This window comes from Musca vetustissima, unplaced genomic scaffold (genome assembly GCF_032173495.1).
Source record: "Musca vetustissima isolate MV318-11 ecotype Yass unplaced genomic scaffold, APGP_CSIRO_Mvet_v1 utg1998, whole genome shotgun sequence".
Classification (NCBI taxonomy): Eukaryota; Metazoa; Arthropoda; class Insecta; order Diptera; family Muscidae; genus Musca; species Musca vetustissima.
The window spans coordinates 466,076-477,140 of NW_026884959.1; the positions used below are offsets into that span (position 1 = coordinate 466,076).

Consider the following 11,065-nt stretch of genomic DNA (forward strand, 5'->3'; position numbering starts at 1 on the left):
TATTAACCTAAAGACTTACAGCCTGTTTTTGTTAAAAATTTCAAACGAACGAATTCGAGTGGCTTACGAACAAACCTTTATTTATGTTTATAAAGTTTTTCTGATTCAAAACAAAAATAAATGACATATTTTTCAAAACCAAGGAGTTTGGTCGTAAAAAACTGAATTTGCTTAATATTGAAATTTTACAAAAACAGGCTGTTAAACACTAAAAATATTGACTAAAATGTTTGATTAGGTAAATTAAATTAAATGCAACATTTTATTTTACAATATATTAATATAAATAATAAAAAATTACATATCGAGATTATTATTAAACATTAAAAATAAAAATAATAAAACATTTAAATAAAAACCAAAATTTATAATTATAACATAAAGCAAAAGAACAATGTTTGGAATTCTCAATATTTATTTTTAGAAAATAAAAAAACGAACTAATAAATTTAAAATAAATACAGGCATGCGTAAAATAAAACTTGAATATTAATTATAATTTTCTTCTTTCAATTTTGAAAATATAATAACAATAAAAAATAACTTGCTAGCCCACGCAATCATTTCGGTTGACTACGTGCCTAGTTGACACGCACGAAAAACAAATTCGTCTGATAAATATAAATTAGTAAAAAAAGTAACAATAAATTATTAAAAAAAGAAAATAAGTTGACAAGTTCAGGGTTAAAATTGATAAAGTTCAAGTAAGCAAAACAAACAAAAAAAGGTTACATGTGACAATCAAACATAGAAATTAGATATCTTTCTCATAAAAATCCTTTTATTGTTTGTTTTGTTATATTTTCATAATATTTACTACGACGCCAGGCAGCATTTGGCTTTGTCGCATTGTTGTTGTTGTTATTGGCATTATGGTTAGTGTTATTGCATTGGGAAATATTAGCGGTCGTTGTTGCAGAAGCATCATCTTCATCAGCATTTAATTCACATTGTTTTGAGCTCACCTCTGGTGTTACGGACAATGGTACAGCGGCATTTTCGGTTAAAACATCTAATGTGGGTGCATCAACAATACCCGCCACTTCTAATTCAGTTTCCGATTCTATCGGTATACTATCAACATATAGCTCTTCTGTTTCGGCTGGTGTCGGTGTAACACTTTCACTGTGTAAATCTTCAATATCAGCCAAACTACTGGGATCTTCAAGATCCTCTTCATCCAGAGCGCCATCAACATTATCGGATAATTTTGTTGGTGTTTTACTTGCATCCTGTTGGGCAGAGATGAAACTTTGTTCCGATTCATCGAATGACATATTGAACGGTGAATTAATATCGGGCATATCAAAGGCCAGTGTAGAATCATCACCTTCGCTGTAGTCGAATGAACGTTGATTGCAGCTCATATAGGATGATGTACGACCCTCTGAGGCCGTTACAAATGAATCATCTTCCGTGGAACGGGAATGCCAATCCTAAAATATAATGGATACAAATATTAATAATGATATATAAATGTTATAGTTAAATATAGGTTCAACGATAGCTATACATTTATAAATAGCTATACATTTATCTAAAAATCAGTAAGGAAAACTGAAAAGTCGGGCAGAGCCGACTATATGACACCCTTCATCACTTTGGGTATATACAAGATTTGCTTCTTAGATTCTTTTTGCCAGGTACAGATATAACAACAATGGAAAACAATGTAGTTTTCCAATTTTCGCCTTAATCGGAGAATAATTGGGAGTTTAGTACACCATTAACATTAAATCGGAGGATCATATTTCCCTATATATGATCCTCCGATATCTAAATCTTAACCGACTGAAACGAAACTTATCACTCATCAATTTAGACTCAACTAAATCGAAATAAATATAGGGATCTTGGTGCACAATTTGTTTTAAATCGTTCGAACATATATAAGGGGGCTATATCTAAATCTTAGCAGTAATATAGACACTATACGTACACACTACACAAATTTCGTCTTAATCGGACGAACATTGTGCACCATTCAAATAAAATCGGACGAATATATATATATATATATATATATATGAACTGATTTCAACAAAACATAGCACACATTATTCTAGACTCAATCCGATATGGTATTCCAAATAGTGTCTCATTGGAACATATGTTGCGAGTTTGGTGCACCTATTATATAAAATCGGACTAAAATATGTTAGCTATATCTAAATCTCATACCGATTTTCTCCAATTTCAATAGGTTTTGTTCTTGGCCCAAATAAGTGGACCGTGCCATATTTCATCCAATTCGGATCATAAATGCGATCTGTACCTTGTTTACAATTTAACATTCAAAGATGTACAGACATGCATAAATCGAATTAAAAAGTAAATCTATGTGTACAATAAAATAATGAACAACAAGCAAAATGGAATATATTCGGAAGGGGCCGACCACGACCCTACCTTTTTCACCCATGAACCCGGAGTACTAAATAACATCCACTTCATTCATAAATTCGCATAAAACCATAAAAATACAGAAACTGTGACAAAACTTGTATATGGTTGCTTTGTCAAACTATGTAACTATATACACAGAATGTCATTACAGCCCTTCAAAGACAAAATTAGACTAAAATCTTCTATATACCGATGGGACCTTTATATGAGAACTATGTCGAAACATGTATTTTTCCCCTATAAGAACCCGTGGATGTGAATTTCAGCCACTTTGGTTGGGAATCTTAGGATATGATCAATATATCGAAAATGTGTCGGATAGCGGATATGTCAACAGATATATGACCATATTTTGACATAGCCACCAAATAATCGATTTTTTTGATTTCTTTTTCGTCATTTTTAATTTTTTAGCCTCAATTCTGGGCAAAAAATATACCACTTCATGTTAAGTATAACATTTATAGGGTCATCGGCACATTTTCCAACCAAATTTGTCATTATGTCTAAAATCTAAAAGTCGACTTTTGCCCTCGACGAGGTGCCTCTAATCTGAAACGTTCACACCGATCTTGCCCTTTATGCACTAATTCTAATACTTCTCGTACATCACATAACACATCTTCTTAACAAAAATGATCAAGTGTTTTACCTGAATTGATGTAGTTTTGTAATTTTAATCCCATTGGGTAGCAAAAAAATCATGTATTTAGGTGTACTTTTTATGTTAACCCCCATATAAGCCAACTCCCCAATATTTGGTATTTTTCTGGAGCTTGGGCACATTTTTGACCGAATTAGCTGTAATTTATATAGATCTCAACTCTAGACACCATGAAATCTAACTCTATACTAAAATTGGTATCATTTATTGATCTTCGTACTCTTGTAATACTTATTTCGAAGAATAAATCCACATTTCAAACATAGGTTCACCAAAATTCAAATTTGTTACCCAATGTCAGCATTCCAGCTCTATCGGTTCACTGTAAATCCAAATTTAGTGTCATCCAAAACTTCCTACATACCTCAATCCAACACCCCTACAGTGATATGTCCATATGCCAAGATTCCAGCTCTATCGGTTCACCTAACTCCATTTAGTACAAATTTCAAAAACTTCCTACATACTCCTACCCTACATCCCAACAATGATCCTAACTCCATATTTTAGAATCCAGCTCTATCAGATCACCCTAAATTCAAATTGTACCAAAATTAAGTAGAATTTAGTACCCATAAGTATGAATTTCCAAAAATACATCTATACCCTAACCCAACACTCCAACAGTAACCTTATTTCCAAATTTCAGCGTTCCAGATCTATCGGTTCATCTAAATCCACATTAGTACTAATTTCCAAAACTTTTTGCGTAGCCTAATCCTACACCCCAACAATGATCCTAACTCCAAATTTCAGGATCCCAGCTCCATTAGTTCTCCCAAAATTTAAATTGTACCAAGTTTAGTAGCCATACGTACGAATTTCCAAAACTACATCCATATCCCGATGCTACACTCCAACATTAATCTTATTTCGAAATTTCAGCATTCCGGCTCTATCAGTTCACCTAAATCCACATTTGGTACCATTTTGTATACATTAGTACCAATTTTCAAAACGTTCTATATATCCCAATCCTACACCTCAACAGTGACCCCAACTCCAAATTTCAGGATTCCAGCTCTATTAATTCACCCAAAATTTAATTTGACCAAACATAGTATAAGTTATTACGAATTTCCAAAACTTTCTACAAAGCCCAATCCTACACCCCAACATCGATTTAGTACGATTTAGTACTTTTCGTACACATAAGTAAACAATTTCCAAAACTACGTACATATCCCAATCCTACACTCCGACGGTAATGTTAATTTCAAATTCCAGGATTCCAGCTCGATTTGTACCTCCAAATCAAATTCGTACCAAATACAGTACCATATAGTACTATTCGTACACATGAGTACACGCTTTCAAAGCCATCTCCTTATATCGACCCTACTTCTCAACCCTAATTCGCATTCCAAATTTGAAGTTTTTAGCTGTTTCCATTCACATGCTACGAAATTGTACCAAATTAAGTACATTATAGTACTTTTCGCATACTAATAGTTCGAATGTCCAAAAAAACCTTTGATATATATATATATATATATATTCTACAATCCATCAGTGACCCTCATTTAAAATTTATGAGTTCTAGCTCTACCGGCTTGCCAAATTCAAATGGTATTTAGTATTTTTAAATACTTTTCGTACCGTTCCAGTACGAGTTTCCAAAAACCCAACTTTATCCTATACACCAATTGTGATCACATACATATTTTCTTGGATAAACTAAAAACTTCTTCAAATGACGTATAATATTGTTCTGCTTTTTTCCACACAAATTGTAGGTCCATTTGAATCCTAATGTGGATGTCAACATAATGTGGATTAGGGTATAGTATCGTCGAACATGTCATCCTCTAATAACAACTTTTTAGAATTTTCTAAAATAAAACTTACCTCACTACTTGTACTCCTTAGGGTGCCCAGCTTCTTATCACGTGGACTTGCCGTTGTAATCGATTCAACTTCTGCACGCTGCGAATTCTCTTGAATATCACGTATTACCGAATCCAAGGACTCCGCCACTTCAGCAATATCTGTCAATTTACCAGTAATAGCAGAGCATGCCATACCATTACTACCCACCGGAGTAACAACAATTTTGGTGGGATCAGCTGCCAAACGTGTTGTTGTAGAATCCACAGTGCTGGTGTTGGTGGAACTATTACTGCTATTCGTATTATTGCTGCTACCCGATATAGAACTCTCCATAGAAGGACTGGGTGCTGTTATTTCCGAGGGCAGATCTTCAATTACAATGCTAGAATTTTTGATATTAAGATTATTAGCGGATTCAGTGGATATGAGAGGATATGGTGTTGGTGGTATTGAAATGGCATTATTTTCTTCAACCCATGAATTTACATTTTCGGTTTTACAAATTTCGGGCATTAAATCACCCAAGTCGCGAGAGGGTAATTGAGAATTGTTAGATGGGGTAAGAGTATCTTCTTTGTCCGATTTGTGAGATTCTTCACTTATAGCTTTAGCTTTTTTCTCGGTATGTTGAGTTTTTAGAGAATCATTGCTCTCCGAGAGCGGGATTTCATCATTGATAACTTCATTTGTATCACCACCCGTTCCATTTGTGGGTAATTTAGAATTTTTCTCTACAGCTAGAGATGACTTTAGTGGTACCTCAGTTGAGACCTGAGGGATTTCTTTGTTATTTTCAGTTTTTAGAGATTCTTGGCGCTTTGAGAGCAGACCAGGGGTGGGTAATTTAGAATTGTTCTCTACAGCTAGAGCTGACTTTAGTGGTTCCTCAGTTGAGGTCTGAGGAGTTTCTTCGTTATTTTCAGTTTTTAGAGATTCTTGACTCTTCGAGAGCAGATCAGGGGTATTGTTATTCGAATTTTCTTGAATATCGATAATTTTTTCTATGGTGCTTTCCGCACATGGCTTAGGAGATTCCTCAGTTATGGCTTGAGATGTTTCTTCTGTATTTAGAGATTGAGGAGAAACTAAATTTTCTGAGAGTGAAGGTTTGGATTCGACTTCAGCTTTCAATAAAATCGAATCTTCGATACCATTTGTTTTCGATTCCTTAGTTATGGCTTGAGATTCTTCTTCTGTATTTAGAGATTCAGATCCGACTTCAGTTTCCAGTACATTTGAATTCTCGACACCATTTGTTTTATCGAACGATGGCTTAGAAGATTCTTCAGAAGAGGCCTTAGTATTTTCTTCCGAATGATTAATTTGTATAGAGTCATTACTCTCAGGGAGCAAAGGAGAAGTTTCTTTGGTTTCATAATTCAGAGTTACAACTTCAGTTTTCATTTTATGTAACAGATCTTGGACAGTATCGGTTTCGGTTGATATTTTTAAATTATCTTCAGGGAGTGAAGAAAATTCTGTACTTTCGTTCATTTTCGTAGTCGATCCTTTAAAGGGTTCAGCTTCTATTTGTTCGGAAATTATTTTTTTCAAAATCGAATCGGATACTTTTTCCTCACTTTCATCACTGGTAGTTTGAATCTCATTACCACTACTAATATCGGATAGCTTATCATTGAGCAAATCTTCCACTTCTTGACTGAATGAAGACCCCGGAACATTCTCAATACATCTTTCCACAGATCTTGACATTGATCTGGATGGATCACGTTCACTCTCAACTAAACTTTTTAGGAAATTCAAACCCTCCAATTTTTGTTCTTCTGTAGACGAGGGGGTTTCGCCGTTCGCGCCCGTTGTCACATTTGTATCGGCGACCGAATTCGTTTCCAAATCGACATTTCCGTCCGCGTCCGTTTTATTTTTCGAAAAAATATTACGAAACCGTGAAAACATTTTTAAAGAAAAAAACTTCAACGACCGTCACGCGTTTTACCGAACTTCGAAATTACTTCGTTATATCAACGTACAGAAAAATGATGTATTTCGATTTTTCTTAAGTAAAATTGTTGTCTGCTGTTTTCCGGCGTTTTTCCTGGGTAATTGTTTGTGGTTGTGGGCTCGGTGCCAACTATAATATTTTATTGGGAAAAATTAATGTTTTTTTCTTCAACAATCAATTACTCTGAGGCTGAAGAAAACATCAAAACTTTTTGCTCGTTTTTATCGTATCCCACGAGTAGAACATGAACAATTTTTCTTGGCGCTACTTTGGATTTATTTCAATTATCTCACAGACTTGTATGCTTTTTTACTAAAAGGAAATATTGAAAGAAAACTACACAAAAAATTTATATTTGTCGTTGTTGTTGATGTTTTTTTTTTTTTTTTGCCTCTGGATATTTTTAGATATTAAAAATTGTGTTTCTTAGGGATCAGATTTATTTTTTTCACTCTGAAAGTAAATTCCTTAGCTGAACTGATTCCCTAGTTGTCGTCGAATATTTAACACACAACTTTTTGTCTTCTAATATAGCTTCACTTCTTTCTTTGTTTTATTATAATTATAGTCGAAATTGCCTGGGGGAAGAAATAACACGACCGATCGACCGCCCGGCTTTTCTTTGAAATGCTTAATTTTGTTGTTGTTGTAGCTGTGTGGAAAACAATGTGCCTTTCGGTTATGTCGCTATGAGTTTGCCGGTTTTTTATTTTTGTTTTTGGAATTTTCCTTTGACAATTCGTTTCAAGTTCGTTTTTTTAGTAAAAATTTTGATTGTTCCACGCTGGACCACTCTCAAAAATATACTAAATTTTCTAAAGCAATTTTCTCAATGAACTCTTCCTGTATGCATGGTGTGGAGACTTGAATTGTTTTTGGTGACTTTTTAGTTAATTTGTTTTTTTTTTTTGAGTGTTTTGTGTTTTTTTTTAAATTTGTCGTGAAGTGTGTTTTTGCTGTTTTTTTTGGTTTACACACAGTGGTTCAAATGTGGTATTTGGTTTTGGCAGATTTTTGTTGATTATTTTATAAACAAATTTTTTAGGCGACTATCACAAACTTTATTTTATTATTTAAAAATAGTTCATGAATTTTCATAGGCCTGGATTTCTTAAAAATATTTTTTCAGTGGCTATCCTAAACATGAATTTCAAAATTGTATATTTTTAGAAAATCGATCATTGTCGTGAATTAAAACCAGTAAGGAAAGTAGTAAAGTCGGACTGGGCCGACTATATGATACCCTTCACCATATTCTACATATGTATCCTAATAGATGTCGCGTTTTTGTTATATATCTATATCTGAAGGGAAACTAGCCAGAGACTAATTGATATTATTTTTAGACTTAATTCAGTACCCTTTACAAAAATTCGTGCAAATCAAAAGATATATAGGGACTTTTGCAACGTTTCTGAACTAGGATAAAGCCAATCGGTGAAGAGTTTCCTTATTTTTTAACTTGGTTTTTGGTAAAAAATCGGCGATTTTCCAAAAATATTTTTTCAAAGGTGCACCATTTTGTTAACTTTAAAGCGAAGTCAATAATCCTAGTTCATACGAGAGCCAGACATGTACTCTTTCTAACACCGTTGGAATTTTCGGAATCCGATGTTCCAGTGAGGAGTTATCATGCCCGCCATCAAAAATAATGACTTTTCTTTAATTACAAAAAACAATAACAAACATTTTTTGTAAATTATTTTTCTTCTCTTTTAAATCTTCAAATATATATGGGCAAAGTTACAAACCTTAACAAGCATTGGTATTGATTTACCAGCCCATTGAAAATCTTGAAAAATTTAAATCGAGAATGGGTGGGGTTCCCTTAATTCAGTACGCTTTGTCAAATTTCGTTCAAATCGAAACATATATATGGACTTTGGTGCACCATTTACCTGAAATCGGGCGAAACTATATATGGGAGCTATATCTAAATCTTAACCCATTTTCATGAAACTTAGCACACATTATTATAGGCACAATTCAGTACTTAACTCGGAAGAAGATATATATCTAAATCTGAACCGATTTTTCAATAGGGTTCGTCTTTGGGCCAAACAAATGAGCTGTGCCAAATTTCATCCAATTCGGATCATAAATGCAACCTGTACTTTGTTTACAATTTAACATGGACAGACGGACGGACCGACGGACATGCATAAATCGACTCAGAAAGTGATTCTTTGCATATTCTCAAAAGGAAGCAAGGGTCTATCTCGATTATTTTTGCCTGTTACAAACATATGCACAAAGGCATAATACCCTGTACCACAGTGTGGTGAAGGGTATAAAAAAACACATTTTTGAGGGCTGGATGTTTAAAAAATATCATTTTTTAAGAGACGCTACGTTACAAATTTGAGGAACTATCTGAAGCGTCAATTTTATAAAAAATATTTTTTGATGGATTTAAAAAAAATATATATTTTTTGGACTCGTGTATTTTATAAAAATAAGTGTGTATTTTTATACCCTACAACATACCCTATATGTTGTCAGGGTATTATAGCTTTGTGCAGCCCCAAAAGTTTGTAACGCGGCGAAATATTGGTCCCAGACCCACCTTTAAGTACACCGATCGTAATACCTCGCCTAGCTGAGTCAATCTAGATATGTGTGTCCGTCCGTCCGCCTGTTCATTATAATTTGTAAACACGATACAGGCCACAGTTATCGATCAATCTTCACGAAATTTTGCATGTGGGATGAGTTGTGGCCAATGAAGATCGGTTAATATTTAGGAGATGAAATGGACTAAATACATAATATATGTTACACGCATTTATGACCGGACGACGAAATTTCACATAGAGAAGGGGATCGGGCCAAACAATAAGCAAGCCTATTTTGGACCCTGACTTTTGTGTCAAAAATTACAACATGTTTATTCTATTGCGTATATATTTACTTCTGGAGGACCCGAGATGTTGATAGTATATCAAAGAGGAGTGGTTGATACAAATTATATTGTCGTATGTTCTCGAATGTGGGAGTTAAACTTACATATTAGTTAGTTACCCATTACCACACTAGAGGGCGGAAATATAACGCTGATCGCTTTGAAATATTCCATGAGGATCCAGGTATGGTCAAAGAAAACGCCTATAATTTTTGGAGATAATCAGATAATAATTATGGTATGAAGTGGACCGAAAACTTATTTTTTTCGCTTTTTTCGTGTCGATCTATAGGCCACAATTGAAAGCCGATCATCACCACACAACCCACGGTGAAATGAAGCAGGACATTTCTGGAATCTGGAGTAATAAGAAGGGCTGTACTGAATATTAGTAATATTCGGTAAACATGTCAGTGTAAGGAGAGGTGATGTTGACCTCTAATCCGGAAAGAGGGTGCAACTATCAAGAAATATTGCCCAGGCTCGGAATAAAAATCCGACTAAAAATGTTTTTAGTCCAATAAAATATTTACATTGTGTCATACCATCTACATATCGACGCCTCCGAACCATAGTATGCTAAGTCTGAAAAGTGAGTTTTTCAGTAGAAGCTTTCAAAGTACGGAAGTTTCTTTAATCGTACGTGTCATGCTAAGTACATTTTTGCTTATAACTTTGGTTTGGATTGGCCGATGATTACGAACATTTCAGTGAATGTAAATTAAGGACCATAGTATCTAAAAACGTAAAGAACTTTAAAGCATGCTAAGTCGAATTAGCATACTATGGTTCGATGGCGTCGATATGTATTTTTTCGGAATTGTTTCCACTGTGCCTAAAGTTGACCGACAGATTTATGTCGATCTTTTGTTGTGATGACGTGATCTAATTTTATTTTTATTTTCCGAACAAAAAAGAAAAACAAAAAACAAATTGAAGACGACACATCTGTGTGGGACATTTTTATTTTGGAAAATGAGAAAATTTTATCTAGGCTGAGTAAGTGGGATGAATAGTGTGGTATTCGGGAGAAAATTTGATTGCATTCATTTTAGACGATTAAGAGATGTCAATATAATATATTACCTATTTAGTTAAGTGAATGAAATTGTATTTTATTCAAATATGATATTACACATTTTTGTTAGTGAAATGTAATGCAATACACCTGATCGTGAACGTTTATTTTAAATCAAATCAATATGGTTCATTAAAAACAGAGTTAAAATTGTTCACTTCATCATTATCCAATAAATCTAAACATTGAAATACACAACCGACCTCTTCTCTAGCAGTTAAC

The 11,065-nt window shown here is 34.0% G+C and overlaps 1 protein-coding gene across 1 annotated transcript; it reads right to left on the bottom strand.

Annotated features, from left to right (window-relative positions):
- Positions 1-767: 767 nt before the first annotated feature.
- On the bottom strand, positions 768-5,092 carry LOC133332060 (uncharacterized). Its single transcript, XM_061540442.1, has 2 exons — positions 4,919-5,092; positions 768-1,436 (listed from the first exon to the last, which is right to left on the bottom strand). The coding sequence occupies exons 1-2, from the start codon at positions 5,090-5,092 to the stop codon at positions 768-770; spliced, it is 843 nt and encodes a 280-aa protein (XP_061396426.1).
- Between the last annotated feature and the right edge of the window lie 5,973 nt (positions 5,093-11,065).